A 25,098-nucleotide genomic window follows, 5' to 3' on the forward strand; every position below is an offset into this window, starting at 1 on the left:
CCCCTCCAATGTATAAGATTGCGGGAATGAAGGTATCTGGACATTGAGGGACTGCGGATCAGGTAAGATCCCAGGCAGGGTTGCTGCTTTAGATATTGTGAAGCGGGGACGTCCAGACACTGGTTAAGGGGTTCAGGAAAGTAGTCATTCACATCTGGCTTTTATTTCTAGATCCAACATTTACACACACACACACACACACACACACACACACACACACACCTAACATGGACTAATTGTAGTATAATGTAATACAATAAATACATTTATGTCAAAAACGAATGTTGTTCTGACTAGGAATTTATTAAATGTATTTTATTTATATATTTTATTTTAAAGTGGGGTTGGGGGGGGAACTAGGGGTGGAGTGGGGGGTGGGACTAGGGGCGGGGTTGGGGGCGGGACTAGGGTTGGGGGCGGGACTAGGTGGCGAGTAGATTTTTGGGTGATTTGTCGAACACTGTAGTGTGTATATATATATATATATACATGTAGAGGTATCAGTACCGTGTTAGCCGAGCTAATATATATATATATATATCCATTCACCTACAGGCCCGTGGCGACTGGATTTGACCCCGTGGCGACCTCCTCATGGCTGCCCGGGCGGGACTAGGTGGCAAGTAGATTTTTTTTGGTTCGGCGAGTAGATTTTTGGGTGATTTGTCAACAACACACACACACACACACAGTGGTCGACAAATCACCAAAACAAATCTACTCGCCAAACAAACAAAAAAAAAAAAGTCTACTTGCCACCTAGTACCACACGTGTGCTGCTTGGGCCAATAGGAGCTCGCCACGATGTTAAATCCACTCGCCCGGGGCGTGCAAATGTATAGGTTTGTCGAACACTATATATATAGATAGATAGATCGATCGAGAGAGAGAATAAAGCTACCGTGTCATGTGGGCCAATAGGAAGCTGCGCTGGATGACGTCACAGCTTCCGATTGGGCCGCAGGATGTGGGAGCTTTGAAGAGCGGCAATTACCCCAGTTTAACTTGTAGTTTAACTTGTAGTTTATACCAGATATCAAGTGGGTTTTCCATTATGAAGTAAATTGCTGAGATTATTGAATATATGTTGTATTACTGATTTATGTATGTACTCCCCGATGAAAATGAATCCCTATGCTTCATACTGTATCATAAATAAACTTGTTTCAGTAACATTGCATTAAGCAGGTCCATGCATGTCAAGAAACAAGACAAAAGTTTGGAGTCAGCTGGTGTCTATGAAGAATCATAGGCTTTAACATTTGTATGCATTTTTCATTTCTGCTGCGATGTTCAAGCACATGTACATAACTTGTTTGTAAGGTATCACATTCAAATAAATGGTGAGCAACATGTGGAGACTGTTTCTCTCTAGTTAATAGAACAAAATGGGTGCTACTGTATTTCTGTCCGTCTGGTAAAGAGCTTTGTTCTGTGCTCTGAACCTTTCACACATGTTTTCATCCATCTATTGGGCTACATACTGTACAGTACAACCCTTGTTGTTTCAGAACCCATAGTCCAGCACTTTGCAAAATTCTGTGTAGGAGAACGGACATGCTTATAGAGCTTTTACAATGTATACTTTAGACTGATACTGCAATCATTACTACTATTGCAGCCTATAGTTGTTGAAGAAAATGCCCTAATGTAAAAGACATGACGATCTTAAGTGCATTAAGACTCATATTTACGAAGTAGTCTTCTGCCACAAGACACCAGCTGGCACTGGAAGGTGCCTTACAGCCCATTGACATCAATGGGTTGTGAGGTGTCTTCCAGTGTTGGAAGGTGCCTAATAGCAGAAGACTGCTGAATCTAAACACCAATATTTATAAAGCAGTCTGGAAGAATTAACTTAAAGGGACTTTTAAAAACTTTTTTTTAATATAAATAATATTGACGCAGGGGGTCTCCGGAGCTGAACCGCAGTGATTTCAGCTCCACGGGATCCCGTGGTTCCCGAGATACTAACCTTGCTATAGGATGCCGGAAGCAGCTCTGGCTGGGCAGTGCGGGGATAATGTCATGAGGGCCAATAGGAAGATGTGACATCATCCCTTGTGGCTTCCTATTGGCCTGCGTGACCAGGACCTTTAAACAGCACGAGATACAGGCACCCCCTACGGAGGTAAGTATCTCGGGAAGCAGGGGGTCCCTGGAGCTGAAATGTAACAGTAAATGGAGTAAAAAGATTTTTTTAAAAATGGCAATCTCTTCTAGCTCTTCCAAACGGTGTTTCTATTCATAAAAATGTGATTCTCTGGTCAGGAGATATACAGTAGATGTTGGTAATATTAAGTGTCTGGGAGGTTAAAATGGAGCTTGCCCAGTGCAGTCTAAAGGTTACCATTGCAACCGCCGATGCTAGAGATTAAGAAAACCGTGTGCCCTTTAACACTATTTTTTTTTTAAGCATGCTTAAGGGGCAAAATAGTAACATTATATAAGTTAAACTCCTATAGGCTTCTGTGGAGATTGCTGCTTTAAGTATTTTTAAATGCATCGTAAATGACTTGCATAACCGTATTCTTGGGGAATTTCTACTTCTACATTTTTTTTCTGGTCCATTTTCTGAAAACTAGTTAAAAAGGAGCAATGAAAGCAATATCCTACGTGTTTATGTTGGGTTTTTTTTTTATTTAAAAAAAAAAAATCAGTTCTGTAGTATTAGAAAACACTTACTACTTTTTTTTATTTTTTAATTCAACTCTTAATGCATTTTTAATTAGTTTTAATATACTGAGCATCCTTTGATTTCTGTAGCAGGATTTAGCCACCTCCCAGTGGTGCAAGATCTTTGTAACACTTTCCTGTTTGGGATAATTTGTTGGCAATATTCCAAGCCGTTTGAGCTGAAAACTATAATAACTATAATAATAATAGATAAGGTTAGCTTGGTAATATACTGTAAGAATACATTGTAACTGCTGAGTTACACTGACTGAAGGATTGATTTGAAACTGAAATGCTACCATTTAGTGAACCGAGGGAAACAGGATTTTCCTGACCGATCACGGGAAAGAGAATCAATATTCAGCTTAGGTAATTAGTTTTCAATAAAGGTAATCAAAGGCATACATTGCAACAATGTTTTGTTTTTTTTAAGCTGTTTGAATTGCCTCTTTAAAGAGCATTATACTAAAACAGACACTAATCCGTAAAATGGGACATACCCAGGACCAATTGAGAACAAAGCACTATTAGGATGTTTCCTTACGTTACGGAATGGGACAACTTGCCATAGCCAACTCGCTGCTGAGGGAGGCTCGCCGACCGGTTTGCTTAGGACCTAATTGTCATCTTGTACACAATTGTATTTAAGTCAGGAATTGAAAATAAGAGAACTAGTTATGATGGAGGTACTTGACTTGTACAGAGGTAACAACATATCCTTAATTACCAGGAATGTGTTCAGTATCCTAGGCCACTCAATCCTGTCCCCAATAAGACACAGAGATAAAAGTATACGGTTGAATTTGTTACTTGGGGACTGTACAGAGATACCTTATTGTAGTTGCTATTTCTTTTGGCCCCACATGCTATGAAAGGGTTAACGTGCTTCCCATAATCATTCCTTGACATGACAGGCATTGGTGACCAGTAGAAATGAGCAACAAACATGTCAAAACGTGAAAGTGCTGCTGCTGTCAAATGTATGGCTGCCAGCACATCATCTTCACATGTAGAAATGAGGAGAATATTTCAGGATATCTTCTGTGTTGGTATTGAATTCCTTCATTAAAAGAGGGTTACGTGTGTCTGCGTTGCATGTACAGCCCCTTCCGATACTGGCCCAACATTTGAAAGCTGCTTTTAGGGAGATGTACTGAAACTTGCATTGACTTTTATTGGGATAAGGGAATTCTTTTCAGGGAGACCAAAGGAAAAATTATACATTATTTGTATTTTATTTAATATAAGGAGAGTTGGACAGTATGCCCTCCCCCAGATATCAACATATCCAATGTAATTGACCAGAGAATAAAGAGGCTTTAACCCTGTTGTTTGCAATACGTTGCAGCCCAATCATGGTTTCTAATATTATTCCGGATTTTTTTTTTTTGCTTAACTAAGATGCAGTTACCCCACAAACCTATACACTGGAGATGGAATAAAGAAGGACCACAGCTACTGCATGTAACATGCTCCACATTTTTCAGCACTTGTTTAAAGGAGCGGTTCCTCTCTCTATTTTTTCCCCCGCTCCCATACAGGGTGGGACCTTGGGGTCCCTTTGAGCCCAGCACCATTATTTTCAGCTTTCAGTAAGAGATACTTACCAGTGACGTTACTGGGTTTAAATCTTCTTCAGGGGAAACAAAATGGCTGCCAAATCTCAGGCCAATAGGAAGCTGCAATGTCATTTTTTTGTGGCTTCTTATTTGATGGTCTTTTAAATCCCCTTTAAAAAACAGGAAATAGTAACTATTACAGTAAGTATCTCGGGGCCGGGAGGAGAATAGTGCAGTTGAAATCTCGAGCAAACTTCGGTTCCATTCCTGTAAAAAAAAAAAAAAAAAAAATATATATATATATATATATATATATATATGCAAATACAACTGTATGCTCATTTGCATGTCTTAGGCAGGTCTGCAACCCCGCCTTTCCCCATTATCACCCAGCATACAGCACTTCCACTGCAGCAAGGGATTCTGGGAAATGACATGCAAAAGAACACACGGTGGGTTGCTTTCCTGTGGAGGGTTTTTGTCACTTTTTTTACTCACCATAACTTAACTCAGTATTATTATTATATATATATATATATATATATATATATATATATTTGGAGGTTAGTTGGGTTGGATTGCTCCTCTAGTTAGAAATATGCTGCACAACACACACACTGCAGAATCTACCATTCACACTGCAGCAGCTACTTAAGGGTACACACTGGACTGCTCCTAAGGCCAGGTCCATAGTAGGTATGCGACAGAGTGCGTGGCATCACGCATGTCTGTACCTGAGGAGATCCGTGTCCTGCAGTGTTGCGTGATGGGGGCATGCCGTGAGCGGTTCGCCCTCATTGGCTAAACCGCGCATGTAACCCGGCTATTGCACCGTAAAAACAAATGTATTTGTCTCGAAGTTTCTGCAGCGCCGTCTCACGGGTGCACTATGGCTGTGCACATTGACTTTATATATTTTGTTTTCACCTCTACTATGGCCGCAGCCAAGGGCTGTTCTCTACAGCGTGCGGCCGCGCGTTCCTATGCGAACGGGCGTACACATGCCGCATGCTTTTCATGTATATAGAGCCGGGAGCTGCAGGTTAGTGTTTGTGTGTATATGTGTGTGCATGGGTTGTGTGAGTGAAAATATTCCTAGATAGATTTTTTTAAAGAAGAAAAAAAAAGTTTAATAAATATTTTTTGTTTTTCTTTTACAATCCTTGACACACATATACATACACACATATACATACACACATATACACATACATACATTCTGCATGCATACATACATACACACATATACATACATTTGAGCGCAGGTAGCGGCGCGAAAAGATGAATTTCTTCATCTTCGCCGCTGTCTGTCGGCTCCCCTCTCCCTGCCGTGTGTGCGCGCGGACCTTCTATAGAAAGGCTGACTGACGTCAGCCAACTGAAATTCCGGGCGCACGGCACTATAGAACGTACCTAAAGCTGCATAGTGCCAAACAGAATCACTGTTCATTATTGATCATTCCTGAAGAAAATGACAACAAAGTATCAGGGCTAAACTTTAACAAAACAGTTACTATGAATTTTATACCTCAATTTTGGGATAAGTTACCAAGTAACTAATATTTGCTTGAGCAACGCAAACCATAATGTCCTAAGATATAACAAATTGTACATTTTATCTGGGTGCCATGGCTTTCTGAAACGTCCCTTCTCATTTACCTTTTGTTGTTGTTTCACCCCCCCCCCCCCCCCGCTTTAAACCTCAAATAGCAGCGATGTGCACACAAGGAATGGGATATATTACCTCACAACTAAATGTGAATGATGTAGAACAACCTCCTCATTCCCTGGCTAGTATCTTGTACTTGTGCTGCAACAGAAATGCTCATTTGTCACTGCATATCTTTTTTTTTTTTTGTTTTTTTTCTCGCACAATGACTAAACCTACTTACAGTGATCACATGATTTGCGCTGTGTGGTAACACCATTGTGAGAAAGTTGTAAAACATGTTTTTAAATACAGTCTTGCCAGTTGTGCAATACTTGTATGTATATCTTTATATACTTCATAGTATTTTCCTGCTTAACTCTTTTAACGCTTAAGTGACCATGTATAGGCAATACACGTTTTCTATGTTTTGTCACTCTTGATTTGAATAAAATTGGTGCATTCAAGACATGATGTTACAGGTGGATAAAAACCTTAACTTATACATAGTAGGGGCCTTTTAGAGGAACAGAAGTGCAAGATAATTTTAGTGGCCAGGCCCAGCCCTTGAAGATACTATGTTAAATTCAACACTCTGCTACAACCTTCCTGCAACTGCCTAACCTGACAAACAAGGATTATGAGGATAGGTGATCACAAACCATGGATCCCAGTACACAGGGGGAGAGCCTGATTTCAGGCGTGTTTCGTAGACTTTCACTTTCTGGGCCATCTTGGACAAGGAGAGAGAGTTTGGGCGTACCTTTGCCGACTCTCTTTGACAGGACTGGGGAGGGCAACTCTGGCAATGTGAAGTACTTTGCTGAGAGCCTTTGTCATTTCTTGAACCGTGTCCTCTCTCCAGACCCCAGGCTGTACCAAGAGTTCAGGGAGCGAGGCCTCAACTCCAACAATCAGGAATCAGACGATGATCTACTGGATGATAACTCTGTCCAAGTGGAGCAGCCAATAACTGGTGAATCCATAGTGGTCAAGAATTATCGGCCTACCCAGCTTATCTGGAGTCAGCTTCCCCAGGTAAGATGCATTCACATTATTTCTCCAAGGTTGACTTGTATATATGCAGTACATTTTGTAATGCAGTTTGTGCCCAACAATGGACAAATGCATTGTTTGTTAGGGCTGTTATATACAGGATGCGGCCGTGCGGCCGCACGTGCCGCATGCTTTTCCTGTATATAGTGCCGGGACCTGCAGGTAATGTATATATGTGTGTGTATGTATGTGTGAGTATATGTGTGTGCATGGGTTGTGTGAGTGAATGCAAGTCCTAGATAGAGTTTTTTTTTTTTAAGAAAAAAAAAAAAACTTTAATAAATATTTTTTTTTTAACTTCTGCAATCACACATGCATACATACACATATACATACATTTGTATATGTCCCTGTCATGCGCGCGCAGCGAGAAGAGACGCTGCTGTCTGTCGGCTCCCCTTTTTGTGTTGTGCGCGCGCGCAGCGCGAAAAACCGCCACTGTCTGTCGGCTCCCCTCTCCCTGCCGTGCCCTTCTATAGAAAGGCTGACTAACGTCAGCCAACTAAAAATCCGCGCGCCCGGCACTTTATAACGTGCCTAAGAGAGACCAATCCGAGGGTAACTGCCATTGACTTGAAGTTCGGTTACCACCGTATCGGGGGTGACAACGTTTCACGGCTACAAGAATACCGGCCTTTTTCTTTGTATAATTAATCTGTATTTGTTTTGTTTGTTTGTTTTTACAAGACATTTCTAGTTAGAATCTTTCACAAAAGTAGGAGTTTGTTTTGCAAGTTGTCATACCTTTTATTGGACAAACATGAAATTATTCATGTAATTTATGTTTTTATACATGAGATTTAAACACCACTTGCAGCAGACCTTTTTTTATATGCCAGAAAACAAGTGGGTTTTTATACAATTCTACAAATATGTACATATTAACCTTGGTATTTGTAAATTGTAGGGTTATTTGATATGTGTGCTTAAGATGTGAATTGGCAAGTTTGCATTTCATGTTTACATTTTTCTTAATTAAAAACAAAAACCTTTAAATTCGACAGACCACAATCATGCAGAGTGAAATGTCATTTGAGGAATGATACTACACATAGTGATGTTTCACAGTTTGCAAGTGCTCATACTTTCACAGTTTGCAAGTGCTCATACCTGAGGACAGACGGCATGTAACAACAATTTGTATCACATGCATTTTGTGAGTAGTATAGTTCTTGTTTTACATTTTCAATGTATTTTTGGGGCTTATATATTAGCAGCCGTAAAGTCTATTTTAGTTATTATTAGCGTTTATTTGGAAAGTGTCAACATATTCTGCAGCGCGTACAATGGGGGTACAGAGTTATGTATATTACATAAACCGTTACATACAAATGAGGCTGGACAAGCACAAACAGATACAAGAAGTAATGAGGGCCCTGCCAGTGGAGTTTACAATCTAGAGAGAATGAGGGACAATGTTGAAACAAGAATGTTAAGTGGCTGCTCATTGTAGGATAAGGTGTGGCTCGGGTTGGAATATGACCCAGTCTGTCAGCTGATTCATTTAAAGTTTGGGGTGGGGGATGTTACATAGGGTGGAGATTGGTTGAGTCGCACAGCTGATCCCAATAGGTTTGTGGGGAGGGGGGGATGTTAACGTCAGTAGTTTGCAGTGATACTGGACACATTCCCAGGAAATCGCAGCTAAAATATTAAAACGCATTAAAGACCTTTCCCTTACATGTTCTACATTATGACATCATGAAAAGTTATGGTACAATAAAGTTATTGAATGACTTTATACAGTAAATAGCTACAGTAGCTTCTAAGGCTTTGTTGGAGTATGAGGCATCTGTGTAGGAGTCACACATCCAAACTGCTGTAGGTGGGAAGCAAGATTCACCCTGAGGGAGTGTGTGTGTTCTCTGCCTGGAAATTGGTTTCTTGTGTGTTTATAAGCTGTCAGAATTGTATTTAGCCGAGAGCTTGCAGAAAGTGCAGTACTTCTCAACTACGCACAGAACACCAGCAAGTGTTTCCGAACTCACACAATCAGGGATTCTTCACCAACGCAGACAAGAACAGCAACGTAAAAGTGTTGTCAAATCTATTCTCCTTTTTAATAATTAACTATACGCCTTTTGTCTTTAGACAGGGAAAATCCAGTGTGTTGCCTTCACAGATCTAATAGTGTGATAAAAGGGAGTGAGTCCCCAATTGCAGCACAGCTGTGGGCCACTATTGCTTCATTAAAGATCTGGCAGTGATCTTAGAGATGTGCAAACTTGTTGCTGATTTTGAGAACCTGGCTAAATGTCTTTTTTTTTTTTTCCCATACAAAAAAGTTAGAGAAAATTGTCAAGTTAAACAAAATTTGCCATGCATTAAACGTCAATGTTCAGGTCATGTGACCATTTATATATTGCCATTTTTTTTTTAGCAATTCGACCTTCTGCAAACTTTTAAGAGAAAAATTGTGAATTACATTTGCATATATGTCATTGACGTATTTAAGGTGTTAAATCTGAGTGAATGGAAACCTTTATATACCAATATCTGACACACACACGCAAGTATTTTTAAATGATTGTTGATGAGGTGAGATTTGGGAGCAGATTTTCTCGGATTAATCCCTTATTGTCTAATGCAGTGATTCAGTGTGAAGAGTCTACTGGTTCTGGCTTTACCTGTTGGCTCACGGAGATCCCAAACCTCCGCCACGTAGAGCTCGGGGTGATCGAACAATACAATCTTGGTACAGCGCCTCCACCTGGGAGGGATCCCAATGTAGTGGGAGGAGCCCATCACAGGAACCACAATACTGATATCCACATACAGTATATAATAATAACAACCTTTACTTACAGTATGAACATGTAAATATGCAGTAATAATGAAGATAGTAAAGCTACTGGCTACAGCTATCCCTTCGCCTTGCAGGGCCTTATCCCACAACCATGTAACCCACACTGTATCCACCGTACCTGAGTGGCCCTTTGGCACCCAACCACCCTGGTGTCCACGAGAATACCAACCCTATCCTTGTGTGTGGCCAGTGCTGCCACTATGGTGTGTGTACTTGTTGGTGCACTTAAAGATATGAGTACCTGCCGCGTGCTCCAGCACCCGGGCGCATTGAGGAACAATGGGATCCGCCGATCCAGTGATGTCCTCCGTGATGATCCGCCTCAGCGTGGGGTGGTATCCCGCTGGATGGTCCCACACGAAGATAGTCTCTTACTCTAGCTTCAGGGTTGCGCAGCGTTATGACTGTGTCCCTGATCTCAAACAGCTAATAGGGCAGTGTCCTTAACTAAGGGCCTGTCCCTATAGCAGCCACATTCTAAACACATGAGTCGGGGCCTATCAGGGGGTCTCTGGCCTAGTGCAGGGGCGACAGACACCATGCACATACACCCTACCCTGTCTCCCAGCTCTGACTAACGTGGTCCCAGCACGCGAAAAGTAACAATATCAGGGAGCAGGGGATTGCTGCAGCCCTATTGGCTGGTTCCCTGCCCCTGACCGACTGCCCCTGTGCATGCTGGGGGCTGTAGTCTCCACGGAGCCTCTTCTTTGACAGCGCAAGCGGCGGCAATCTCCTGCGCATGGGCGAACTGTCATGGCCACTGCAACTCTTCCTGTGCATGTGCCAGCCTCCACGCATGCGTGCGCACACCCAACATGGAGCCCTGCAGAGGGAGCCGCCGGCAAACCCGTTCCGCCCCCCATCCTCCCCCCACACACAGCAGTGGAGGTTCAGAGAGGAAGACAGGGAACCGGAGAGCCAGAGGGGAACCTGGCTACATTTGCTTTAAGCATGGTTACATCAGTATAAAGAAGACCATTGGATTATTCATTTTTTTACTAAGTGTTTTCTGGTGAGCTATCGGGGCATGCTCCATTAAGCCTTTGGGGGCCCTACCACATAGCCACTACATCATGAGGTTTCACTACTTGTTTTCCAAGGGAGACATGTTCACAGTCTGGCATACGGGAACGGAAGAGGAGGAGGACGACGACTTCTCTTCCGTTTCTGGATTCAGTGATGTTGCGATCACATGATCGCGATGTGCCGGAGGGAATGTGTCTTTCTGGTTCTGTGGAACTCAAAGGTTTAAGTGGGAGACGCTGTATTTCTTATTTTGTATGGCTTAGACTTGGCCACTCCTGACATAGTGGGTTCATAATTTTTTTTTAGAAATTGCCTTTACTTTCAATGTTGCCCTTCTCGGTTCTGTTGGGGAATTCTTAAATTCTAACTCTGGTATAGTTTGTAATTGTGTAATGTTACTACATCATGTATTATGACAAATGTGTTCATGTGAATTTAATCCTGTTCACTTCCAGCATTATACATTGCTGGCCCCTCAGGCACGAAATAGATGAACTTGCAAAGGTTTCAATATGTGGAATTCCAGTGCCAGTCATCAAAACACTGCAAACTGCCCATCTATGGCATCACCTTTAAAGGACAGGGAAATGCAGAAGTATTTTTCACCTTTTTAGTTCAGGAGATCTAAGCGAAGGGGACGCCAGGATCTTGGCACTGTATAAATGTCCCAGTAATGTGGGCCGTGGCACGAGAGATTTAAACTTGCAGGAGATACCAACACCCTCCACAGAGGTCTGAGCTGCGGGAAGCAGGGTTCCCCGGAGCTGAAATGAATGGGATCCAGCTTCGGTGACCCCCTGCTTTAAACCTATGTAAAAAAATATTAAAAAGCGAGGGTGCGTTGCACATCTGAATGGTGACTATCGATATTCTCTCCCCAGCTCATGGCCCATCAAGTATAGGATTAACCCTGCAGGGTCTCATTCAAAAGCATGGAACCCAGCAGTGTTATCCCTTCAGGTCAGGAAGACTCCCTGCTCTTGTAGCCACAATCAGGCCACTTTTCCTCGCGGTCACGTAGAGCGCAAGTCTTGCTACATCTGTGAGGTTAAAATAGAGCTGTCCCCACAGCCCAGTGCGGTCTAAAGGCTACCACTGCAGCATAGTGTTACGCCGGTGCTGCCCGCAGACCAGACCCGTCCCCTGAGCTGAAGGGGGAAGTGGTAATACACGCACCCGCAGCAAAGGGAGCGTGTCCGGAGTGTGGTATGAAGCGTTGCCAGGCCAGGTGTAGTAAGGTAGACAATACTTGCCGGTACCGGTTGTAGAGATAGAGTGATGAATGCCTTGCCGAGGTCAGGGAGTGGAGAGTGGAGATAGGTCGTTGTCCAAGCCGTGTTCAAGGGGTTACCAGAGTGAGCGTTGTCCAAGGAGTGCCGAGATCGAGGGCCAGAGGGGGTAGTCGTACAAGCCGCGTCAGAACCTGTGAAAACACTGAGAGAATCCAGAAGTACTTCCATACAGAGACTATGTCGAGCAAAGACAGAGAGCAGAGAGGAGCTAGATAAAGCAGGAAGGTCCAATTAGGAACGGAGGCGGGACAGGAAGAGCAACAGGGAGACACTGCAGATTGGTGCAGGCATAACAGGCCAGGTGAGTCTTGTTGGTAACCTGAGTATGCTCGTGCAGTGTGCAGGGGCGGAGCCTGAGGTCCGGGGGACGGGAAAAAGAGTGTGCAGACTGAGCGTGCTCCGTAACTCGTGTACGCGCGTGAACCGAGCCAGTGGATGCTGTAGGTGTGCGTGCAGGAGGGCGTGTTCGCACGCGGCGCTGTACAGAGGAATCGCCGAGGGGAGTGATCCCGCGACGGCGGCAGGGGCAGGGAGCCGTGGAGGCCGGTAAGGCAGGATTGTTTTGTGTGTCCAGGGGCTCCCTGCGGGGAGGGAGTGCTCTGTGTGAGGAGCGTGGAGAACACCGATTCCTGACACATAGTAGATGAGGTTACAAAAGACAGGTCCATTGAGTTCACTTTAGTCGACTATGATACTAATCCTATACTGTATTTGTTTTTCTATTGATTTAGAGTAAGCAAACAAAATACCATGGTTACCTCGTATGCTAGATAGATATGAATAAAATCATGATTATTTAACCCTAAAAACATGTTTATATTTGGGGGGTTTCCGGTGACGTCATCAGGGATGGTGGTGTAGAAAAGGAGCTCTGCGGACCCACCAGAATAATCTAGACATATAACGCTCTTCTACCCAAAATTGATCGAATTTACACTAACCCCACACAGAAGGAGCGATGTGAGCATGTCCAAACAAACTAAAAATCCAGCAAGCCAGGCGGTTTTGAAGTTTTTCTCCCCGCCGCAGAGGAGCCCTGGACCCGCGCCGATAATCCAAGATGGCGGCGGAGCACGAGGATCGCAGGAACCACAAGCAGCCCTGAATAGAGGAGCGAGATCCAAAGAAGTCCCCGAAATGGACACAGAGGAACCGATCACGAGATCATACTTGGAAAGTCTGTTCTCTACCATGCATTCAAAGCTACAATCATCCCTCCAAGCAGAACTTAAAGCTGCAGTAGCAGACTTCAAATAAGCGGTCTCGGGCCTTACTGAAAGGACAACGAGCCTAGAAGGCAAACTAGAAGAGTCCCTCGCAAGGCAAACAGAAGCTGAATAGGAAATTATCCGGCTGGGAGAGGAAATCTCCCTCCTCAAAGACGGGCAAGAGGACCAGGAGAATCGGGACAGGCGCCAAAACCTGCGCATCCGAAATGTCCCCGAGGCGATCCTTCCCGGCCAGCTCCATCCTTACTTAACTGAGTTATTCACCTCACTTTGCGGCCCTATTGAGGAAAGAGACTTAGAGATGGACAGGGCCCACCGGGCGCTAGCTCCAAGATCAGAAGACCCCAACTGGAGGCGCGATGTAATCGTGAGATTACATAGCTATACCACGAGAATCATTGCCCTTCCAGAACGAAACCCTCCAAATCTTTAACGATCTGTCAAGAATCACTGTCGGCCGAAGAAGGGAAATGAAACCCCTGATCTCGTTCCTGTGGGAAAATTAGGTGAAATATCGTTGGGGCTTCCCGTTTAAACTTACGGCAAGCAACGGTGGCGAATTTCTATCTATACGCCGTCCCAAGGATATGGTCCCATATGTGAGAGCCCTGGGCCTGACCCCACCGCTTACCTGGACATTGGATCAACCACAAGAATTGCCGCAGCGAGATGAGGAGGAGCCCAGCAGTACCCCCCGTCCCGCGAGGAGAGCCACAGCACAAAGATAAGCTAGGAACAGATAAACAGTGCCAAAGATTCACCATCTACCCACGACCTCTTACCAGAATCCAAGCGCCGGCTGCAGAACCCAACGAGAGCCAACTGCGTACCAGAACCCGCCTGATCCAACCAGATGCGCAACTTCAGTACTGCGATCCCCGTCCGACTCTTGTCCAGCCGCCGCGGAGGAAAAATACAGATGGAGCCGCCCTCACTCCCGCTTTGGGCTACTGACAACGGAAGAGATCCATCAACCCCCTGGATACCCCTCATTTGTACGAGGCCACACGTTCTGCCCCTGGCCCGATGGCTTCTCCAATGTCTATTATAAAAGGTTTTCCCCGATCCTATCTAAACATCTACTATGCCTATTTAACTCATTTATGGAGGGCAACCCAATCCCCCCATCAATGACTCAGGCCAACCTCGCCATAATCCACAAAGAGGGTAGGGATCCGCTGCTATGTGGGAGTTATCGGCCAATCTCCCTACATAACTATCAAACTATACAGTAAAATCTTAGCAAATAGATTGAACCCTATTTTGCCGAGATTAATCCACAACGACAAAGTGGGGTTTGTCTCAGGCAGGCAAGCCTCCGACAACACCCGCAAAATTATAAATATTGTTGATCATGCCCACCTCACGGCTACCAAAGCGGTTCTGTTAAGTTTGGACGCAGAGAAGGCATTCGATAGAATCGATTTGGCTATTTCTTGACAAAACAATGCAGAAATTCGGCTTCAAAGATACGTACCTAGAGGGAGTCCGAGCACTATACCGTAGCCCTCTGCGGTGGTGAAACTCCCAGGTGGAGCCGCAAAGAAATTTGAAATAAAAAACGGAACGAGACAGGGATGCCCCTTGTCTCCCCTCCTTTTCGCCCTAACAATTGAACCTCTAGCGTCTAAAATTCGAGACAACATAAATATACAGGGGGTACCAATTGGTGAAAAAAATTATAAAGTCTCATTATTTGCAGATGATATCATTCTAACATTAACGCAACCCCAGATCTCCCTTCCCAACCTCCACAAGGAGTTAACGGAATTTGATAAAAATCGGATACAAAATTAATAGCGACAAATCAGAAGCCATCAACCTAAACTTGTCAGAACCAGAGATGCGTACATTGAAACTAAACTTCAACTATAAATGGAGCTCTTCATACAGCAAATACTTGGGAGTACATGTATTAAGGAACTATTGCTCTCTCTACCAAAATAACTATCCAAACCTCTTTAGGAAAATGAAAAAAGATTTGGATCAATGGGAAGGATACCAGATCTCATGGATCGGGAGGATGATCTCAGTTAAAATGAATATACTCCCCAGATTATTATACTTTTTCCAGACGCTCCCGATCCATATCCCTGGTTCTGAACTAAAAAATATTCAAAACAAAATTTTTCAATTTATTTGGCACGGGAAGAGACCAAGAGTAGCTAGGTCAGTTCTTATGGCGCCCAGGACAAAAGGAGGCTTGGGAGTCCCGGATATCGCTAAATATTACCAAGCATCCCAATTAAGACAAGCGGTCATGTGGAACTCGGACCCAGACCAGCTATGTTGGCTAGCAATTGAATTTCAATACTCCAGAACGCCTTCTCTAACAGCTTATCTTTGGTGTGGTGGCAGAGGAACCGATATGGCGCCCAAATTCGAACTGGGAGCGATGAGACACACATGGGAAATATGGGTGAAAGCCAAAACTAAATTCCAGCTATCCTCCCCCAGTTCACAACTCACTCCAATATTTAACAACCCTAAATTTCCCCCAGGGTGCGAAACTAAACAATTTGACCTATTCAAATCATTGGGGATCAGAGCGATTGCGGACTTGTTGAGCGATGGACAGTTCCTGAGTCTTCAAGAATTACGCACCAAACTAAACGTACCTCACCTAGATACATTCAAATTTCTCCAAATTCGGCTCTTTCTACAAAAAATGTCCCCAACATTGAAATTCCCCCCTCTCACAAAATTTGAGAAACTGTGCCATCAAGGGGCACATCAAAAAGGTCTAATAACACAAATATACGCCGGAATGGAGAATCCAGCGAACCCCACCGCACACGATTATATGCTCAAATGGGCAGCGGAATTGAACATAGTTATAGACAGAGAGGAATGGGAAGAAATTTGGGACGTGGCCTCAGGAACTTCCATATGTACCACGGTGAAGGAAAATATTTATAAAATAATGTATCACTGGTATCTTACCCCAGTGAGACTAAAACAAATCTTCCCTCTGGCCTCGGATTTATGCTGGAGAGGCTGTGGACATAGAGGGGACATGGCCCGTATCTGGTGGCTATGTCCGGAGATTCAAAAATACTGGCTTATAATACAAGATTTAATAAAAGAGGTTAAAGGTCTCACAATTCCTATTGATCCACTGACCTTCCTACTGGGCAGACCGTTAGAGGAAATCGATCGCCCAGTTTGGAAATGAATCTCCTTTATTCTTACAGCAGCAAGATGCTCGGTTGCATACTCATGGAAGAAGATAGCACCCCCCACAAAACAAATAGTGAAGAAAAGACTCAATTAAGTTATAGAGAATGGAAAAACTCACAGCCTTCCTAAAGCGTTCAACTGAAGGTTTCTATAAAATTTGGGAACCTTGGCTAACCCACTAACCCAAACTAGAATATAACTCCCGGAGTTACGGAAACACAGAAGAGCCTTGAGTTATGGATGATGGGGCCCTGCCGGACGAGGGGAGGGGGGGACAATCCCCCCCCCCACTCCCCATTTGAACAAGGAAAACAATACTGTATTAGGCCAGAGTTGAAATGTAAATTACTGTATGTGAACTTAACTATGCCTAATAAAAACATTTGGTAAAAAAAAATAAAACTTGTTTATATTTAAAAAATAAGGGATAAGATAGTAGCATTTCTGAGTTAAACGTCTATAGGCTTCTGTGTGGGGTAAATTAAAGTGAGGGAATTGTCATTATTTTTATATAGTTAGAGGATGCAAGGCCGCGCATTTTTATATAGTTAGCGGATGCAAGGCCGCGCATTTTTATATAGTTAGCGGATGCAAGTGCCGGCGATGCGACGTCGCCCAAAAACAAATGGATTGCCGCCGCGAAAACTGGTAGCCGGCAAAATTTGATTTTTCAAGGGCTGTCGCCTCACGTGACGGCCCTAGAACCAATCAAATGGCCGTAAACCAGCGACGCCGCCCCTCGGCGAAATATAACTTTCGCCACCCGTCGTGTCGCCATCGACAGCACTATAGGCGCGGCCTTAGAATGTTTTAATACTTTTATAATATCCATTAACTGCATTTTTTGGTCTAGCAGTATGACTGTCTTATTCCCAAAGGGAAGTATTATGAGCTGTTCACTTCACTTATAACACAGGGTATCTAAACCATTTTGTGGAAACTGGGCGAGTCAGAATATCTGTAACTGAAAGACATTTATGCTTTAAAACTTTGTCACAAAGTTAGTTAAATCAAATGAAGAGGATGGTACTCAGTTCAGTAATTACTGTGCTGGGGAAGCGACATAATTAAAGCCCACGGATGGAGCTACTTTAGCTGTGGAAAAGCAACATTGTTTTCTTAGTCATTAAAGCAGCAGTCCAAGCTGCCGTTTTTTATTTTTTTAAATGTTCCCCTTTTAATATGTGCATCAATGCAATCTACACAATGAAAAGTAATTAGCCAAGTTGACGATCGATCTGTTCTCCTGTGATCGATCGGCGAACATTCGGCTTGGGGGTTCACTAAATGGCTGTCAGTGCAGCAGAGGAGGATCAAAGATGCAAAGTTATGGGGGGAAGATCATGTGACCAGGCAGACACAATAAGAAAAAGACAAAACTTCTCATGGTGAAGTGTTTTAAGTAAAATTAAAAGCTATAAGCAGGTGAGTATTCTGCGTACTGTACATCAAGATAGATAATCACACGCACATCATGGTTATAGACATGGGTTACCGGTCATCAGATATGGAACAGGTTGGGAGTAAAGTTGTCATCTACAGGTAGGTGGCTTCTCTCACACGGGCACGATAAATCCTCCTGGAATACCCCACCGTCAGATCCTTCCGTACACTGAAACCCGCTTCAGTGACGTCACCGATATCCAGCAAGTCGAGTCCCATGGGGCTGAGAGTGTGGTATAGACAGTCCCGGTGGTGCAATATTCGCAGATCTCCTCTCACCGGCCAGGCGGGGGACAGGTCTAAGCGTCACTCAGGAACCACATCCAAAAACAAATAGCACACAAAGTCCCACAGGTTCAGTGTGTAATTGGTAAAGTCCCGAACAGTCAATGACGCCACCAGCCTCCTTGTCTACCCTTTCACACAGCGCAGGGGATAGTAATAGCAACTGGCAGGACCCGCAACAGGAACTCGCCACGCCACGTAAACTGCACACAGTACAAACACATGCACTGCTGAGGCTGGAACCAGAGAGTGTGAAGGCACTCAGTGAGTGGTGTTTCCAGTCCACAGGTGATTGCAGCTAATTGGTGCAACCAACAGCAACAGTCGGGGCAGTGCAGATGATATAATATCAACAGATCAAATATAGGAAATTGGCACAAAGTTAAAATAGGACTATCCTACGTGTTTCGTAGCGCGAACGCCACTTCACAATCAACTTAACAGGTGCAATAAATACCCCACAGTCTCTTGTGGTTGGTCAGGTATTTCAAACATAGCCAGCCAATCCACAGTACCTCACGGGAACCTTCACCGCCGGCAGCCTAATTAATCAGGCACTAGATACAATTGGTGCACTGCTAGAAAGAGGGCAGGGCTCAAAAAGGGGTGTGCCAGAGCCTGTTGCAGATTAGGAAGGGGATGTGACTTTGTAAATGGATGCTTTAGAAACAAAAAATGCTTGTTACATTATAATACAGTACATTAAAAATTTAATTCAGAGTTGTTTAAAAAAACAAAAAAAACCTGCTACAAGTATTTTATCATAGTACAGAATTGATGTAATTTTTTTTTTTCCTTTTTTAAACACTGTAGGATATTGCTTGGTCTGCAGCTTTAAAAGCTGGTTGAGATGGGGAAAAAAAAGCTGGTTGAGATATGTAACCGGTCTTATTTTTTAATAAGTCAGTTCTATAGTATTAGATAATACTTACTACATTATTTTTCATTCAACTTTATAGCAGGGTTTAGCACACTTCCCCAGCAGTGCTTGATCTTTCAACACTTTACGGTTTGTGATAATTTGCTGCCAATATTCCCAGCAGTTTGAGCTGAAAACTGTAACAATAGATAATGTTACCATGGTAATTTAAGAATAGATTGTAGCTGCTGAGTTACACTAAAGGACTGATTGAAACGGAAAGGCAGCAATTTAGTGAACCCTGGGAAGCAGGATCTTTGCTGTTCGGTTACAGGAGAATTAATCGATCAGAAACTTAAATAATTATTTTTCAATAAAGATAATCACATGCTGCATATAGTCCAACAATTTTTTTTTTTACTGTGCTGCATGGATTGAAACCGTGTCAATAAATATATCTCAGGAACCAGGGGAGGGAGGCGAGAGGGATACCTGGAGGTTGGGGGGCCATGGATAAACCCCTGGGTTACGCCTGGGTCAAATAAGGTTGAAAAACAAAAAATTAATTTTGGGCTGTAGAGGGAATGTTGTTTTAATACCACTACAGAATCTGATTCAACCAGATTTTCGTTTGGTCACATTAAACAGGCCAAGCGCTTTGTGCTGTAATTACCCATCACTTGTTCTTCATGATGACTATGTTGAATTCTAATATTGCAATGATAAATTTATGTTGGTGTGACATTTTCCTTTTTATATAGGTACAAGAAAAAGGGATTCTAAACTGGATTACACCCGAGGAGCGCAAAAGACAAGAGGTAAAAGTGTATATGTGCAGTACTGTTTAAAATATTATTAGAAAATGTTTAATGGCCTAACCCACATTATATCACCTGGCCATTTCCATAAAGGCTCCAAACAATGTGACACTATAAAAGTATAATAATATGTTTGTACTTGTAGCTCCCCAGCTGGCACCTATTCAATGTGCTTTGAAGCCACTTCCCGGTGCCAGAGAATGGGACTCAAATCTTCTCGTTCATTGTAGTTGACATTACTACTGTACATATAAAAGATTTATAATTCTCTTGGAAGAAAACTCTACATACAGTAGGAATTTAAATGGACTGGTAATCTCTCAGGTTCTTAGATTGAACCTCTACGGATATTAAATTAGTGATGTGCTTGAACTGTTAAAGCTGCAGTTCAAGCTGCCGTTTAAAAAAATAAAAATGTGCATCAATACAATCTGCACACTGACAAGTGATTAGCTAAGCTGCAGATCGATCCGTTCTGTAATTGATCGCTTGCTCCGGGTTATTACATTCGGTTCTTGCACAGCATTGTGGGCAATGTAGTCCTGGAATATGATTGACTGGGCAGTTACTAGATAAAATTGGTACACTGCTAGAGAGGGGGCGGGGCCCAAGAGCCAGAGCCTATCAGAAGGGAAAGGGGACTGTCACTTTAGAAATGCTTCCTACATTAAAAACATTAAAGCATTTTTTTTAAAATGCTACAACTATTTTCTCATAGTGCAGAACTGATTTATTAAATAAAAAAAACACATGTAGGGTATTGCTTGAACGGCTGCTTTAATATAGAAGATTTCCAAGGGAGCCAGCAGATGTTACAGTCACTTTCAGGTGACAAGATTTGCCTGGGGGAGAACCTAGGGCTTCTTTCTTTTGTCAGTGTAGTAAAGAGGCTGATGCCTCAAAAAGTTCAACCAAGACTAGCACATTGCTTAGTTATTGGGGCATTATATGAAGTCATAGAAATATGGGATTTTAATTTAATTATTGGACACTAACATTTCACTAAACGGTGCTATAGCCACTTGGTTCAATTGGGTTGGTACTTTTGACATGCACCAAGAAACCACATCAGCCCCATTTCTTAGAGTTCTATTGACATCCACTACCCATGCCAAAATTCTGTTCATCTGATCAAAAGATGAAAGACCAACTGTATATTGGAGATGCTTTATAATTAAACGTATGTAACATTTTAAGTAGAAAACATACATTTAAAACTATTACGTTTTGGAATTGTTTACCTATAATGAAGCAGGACTCGTGTGTACATTTTAAAACAAAGAAGGGAGAAGTGAGGGATATAAAATTAAAGGATATTGTAGATCCCAGAATAAAAATGTTCTACAAGAAGAATTCAGACTATAAAGCTGACAGGGAGACCGTGAGACAGCAGATACATGAAAGATGATAGTACTACAACCTACACCCTTTTTGTTGGAAACTATGAATTCAATATTGAGGGTCTTTATTTGCTTAGGCTCTTTAACAACACGTATCAGTCTTTTAATTTACAATACCTTTCTCTATTGTACAGGCCATATTTGAAATAATTACTTCAGAGTACTCCTATCAGCACAGCTTGGATATCCTTTTTCGTCTCTTCAAGAAATCCGATGAATTGAAACAAACCATTACCAGCACAGATCACCATCACCTGTTCTCCAACATTGCGGACATCCTGGAGGTCAGCAAGAGGTAATGGTTATAATTTTGAGTATATTAAACAAAAGCTTTGCATATATTTGGAAAGTGAAAATGAGGTGGGTAATTCAAAGTGTGAATGTTCTTTTTTTCGGTGCTCACATACAGTATCTTTCTGTACTTGCTAGCAGCAGGTCCGTATTTAGGCATAAGCCTAATGGGTCTAGAGTGGCAAATTTGAAGGGAGCGGCACATTTCGGTGTGGCCTGTGCTGCGCTTTCAGAGACCCCGCACTATTCCCCACAACAAGTAAACTGATTGATTGCCGGAGGATAGCGCAGGGCCTCTGTAAAGGTCTCTTACCTCCCTCCTGCAGCGTCAAATGATGCTGTGGTGATGCGTTGCCATGGCTTCCCGTTTTCACGAAAACACGTCGCCATGGGCCGCCGCAAGAGGAGGCGGCAAAAAGGTAAGTGCCTATGGGCGGCAGCATTTTAAAACCGGCCCTGGCTTGCATACAGCGTACTTGCCACGTCACGCAGATCTACATTTCAGTGGTCGATTTTTCTTTTTTTTCCCTTCGTGTGTTAAATGCAAGATCGTTCTATGGGAAACAGCTCTCCGTAAGGAAGAATGTAATTCAAATAGGAAGTTGGTTCATTCCCAAATGGATCCACCCCACAGTCACGACTTCAGAGAGAGGTCATAAACATTTCTGAGAGAAGCATCGCACAGTGAAAGCATAGCCTGATAAAGGAAGTCATTCAAACTTCAGCTACAAGGAATGTGTATAACACAGTAACCAAATGTCTGGAAAAATTAGTATATCCAAGCTTTGACATTTGATTTTTATCAAAGAAGACATTTATTTTTGTTTTTAAATCTGTTGATTAGTCCCTGTACTTGTGTCCAATATTTCCTATTAACTTGATCTGAAATGCTTCTTTTGTGGAAATCCGATAATAACTGCAACCAGAGCTTTTAATTTGCACATGAAAAAGGGACAGCGTGTAGGAAATCCTATGTTTTTTAGATTAGATGTTTTAGATTGATTAAAGGGATAAAGCGATTTCAATTTAATATACTGTACTAGAAAAGGTGGTGGTTACAGCGGGGGGGGGGGGGGGGGGGGTGTGGTGTGTGAAGGTCCTCTGTAGGGCGGTAATAAATACATGAAAATGCCTTCACGGCTAATATTATGTTACCTCCTGAGTTTCCTAAATCTATGTGTTTTGTACATTCGTACTAAAGCCTAAAGCTCTATGGTAACTGTCAGTATTAGCAGAAGGGAAACTGATATTGTTTGCGTGACACAGACACAACCAGATGCTGCCTACAAACTGCTTTATGATAGTATTTTCAACTGTATTTCATGACCTGTCATTTAGACTTAAATTTGTCTAAATTCTTTCTGGATATCTGGCAACTTTTCATGAGGCGTGACCCCTAGCTATTCTGCTCCCAGCCTCTCTATCCCAAAATCCATACTGTTTTAATCACTGGATTCTTTGCCGTTTTTTTACTTGTGTGTTGCACAATTCCCAGCTGGGGTTGACAGCTGGAAATCGCAGTTTTTTTTTTTTTTTTTGATGTCCAGTCCCCCCGGGGTTTTTGAGGGCAAGAGACTGAAAACTTTACATTTCTAAAACCAAATGTAACGACTTCCTTTTAAATGCGTATGCAGCTTCTCACTAATCGTCCCATGAATCCAATTCAAAATGACTCCAGAGAAGCCAGACAACTTTACTCTGCTTGAGGCTTCTGGATTTACTGTGGATAAACAAAGATTAAAGGTGCAATTATGTCCATTAGAGGAAGATCCTTTAAATCATTAGTATGCCAATGTAGTACAGACAACTGCATGCCTACTGTATAGAAGGGTATCTACGTTCTGCATTATTCTTGTGTTAAAACCTAAAGGAGAGCAGATTTTACACACAAATATAGTGAAAACTGTTGCATACGCAATATATATATATATATATATATATATATATATATATATATATATTGCGTATGCAACAGTTTTCACTATATTTGTGTGTAAAATATATATATATATAAGACATGTGAATATGTGAATATATATATTAAAGAATGTCACTTGTGAGCACATTCACATGTCTTAGACAGGTCTGCAACCCTGCCTTTCAACCATTATCACCTCGCATACAGTTCCCACTGCAGCAAGGGATTCTGGGAAATGACATGCAAATGAGCGCACAGTGTCATCAGCTGGATTTTTTTCTCCTACTTATTCATATTTTATTTTTTACATTTTAGGTGAAAATGAAATGTGCCTGTTCTTGTGAATTTTTCTTTCTTTCTGTTTTTGTGTTGGCTTTCATGCATATTCCTGAAGAATTATATAATTTAATGAGGTAAATCGCATTGTACAGCTGTCTGCTGTCCGAATCCACTTTGTAAGTGGAAGGTGATGTACTGTAGACAGCAGCGCTGTGTTGAATTTTTTTTTGTCTGAGAAAAATGCCAAACTGACGTACATTTTACTTAAAGCAGCAAAATGTGTGAAATCTTATAGGGTTTTTTTTTTTTTTAAATCAGTTCTATTATATTAGATAATACTTACTGCATTAAAATGAAATATTATTCAACTCTTAATGTCGTTTTTAATGAGTTTTAAAGCATCCTTTGATTTTTATAGCAGACATAAGAACCCCCCCACCCCCAAGCAGTGTCATATTTTTGCAAGACTTTCCTGTTTGGGATAATTCGTTGTCAATATTCCCAGCAGTTAGAGCTGCGAACTGTACCAATAGATAATGTTACCTTTAGTAATATATGGATACATTGTAGCTGCTGAGATACACTGTCTGAAGCAGCCATTATGTTAGTAACACCATAAGAATTTTGACAGATTTATAACAGGAGCATTAAACGATTGCCAGTTTAGGTAAGAATGTAGAATTATACATTGTCGCATGCTTTAGATATACAAATAAGGGAGAGACAAAAAGGAGGAATGTAGTATTGCTGCTGTAAGGAACATGCCTTCTATTATTCTGTATGTTTTGCTTGTTTAATTTTAGAAGCACTGGCCTAGCAGTTTAAGTTGTAATTGCTACAATAATAAAACTATAGTAAGATACATCTGTGCGGAAGTACAGTAGTTAGACTCACACTGAGGTGTTCCCATTAAACAATGGCACGTTCTGCTAGTTTTTTAGGGCGGTGCCCAAATCATATTACGTCCCAAATGACCCTGAACTCTTTTTTTATAAAGAGAAAGCAATGGAGAGTTCAAACCATTCTCTAGTGGAGACGATGCGGCTCCAAAGTAAAGGTTCAAGTTTGGTCACTGGCTTTTTACATAATTACATTGCAGATTTCTACTGATGGGTATCCTGCCTACAGTGAGTTTCCCTTTGTAATGTTTTGCATTAAAATTATACAGTAGAACAACCTACAGACAGAGCTACTATACACATTTCAATTATTTTGACACTTGTGAAACATTGTATATAAAGACATTTGCATTGGACTCGGGCAATCCTCATAATATGTAAACTATTAAATTACACTCTTTATGTACAGTATCTGCTTCATATTTTTCAGC

The 25,098-nt window shown here is 42.2% G+C and overlaps 1 protein-coding gene across 4 annotated transcripts in view; it reads left to right on the forward strand.

Annotated features, from left to right (window-relative positions):
• Window positions 1-25,098, forward strand: part of ARHGEF16 (Rho guanine nucleotide exchange factor 16) — a 104,511-nt gene that overhangs the window by 44,773 nt on the left and 34,640 nt on the right. For all 4 annotated transcript variants that reach the window (XM_075604898.1, XM_075604899.1, XM_075604897.1 and 1 more), the window contains 3 exons: window positions 6,749-6,921; window positions 19,824-19,880; window positions 21,415-21,575. In XM_075604898.1, the coding sequence (XP_075461013.1) occupies window positions 6,749-6,921; window positions 19,824-19,880; window positions 21,415-21,575 (391 nt within the window). The remainder of the gene's footprint in view (window positions 1-6,748; window positions 6,922-19,823; window positions 19,881-21,414; window positions 21,576-25,098) is intronic.

Source organism: Ascaphus truei, chromosome 6, assembly GCF_040206685.1.
Source record: "Ascaphus truei isolate aAscTru1 chromosome 6, aAscTru1.hap1, whole genome shotgun sequence".
NCBI lineage: Eukaryota > Metazoa > Chordata > Amphibia > Anura > Ascaphidae > Ascaphus > Ascaphus truei.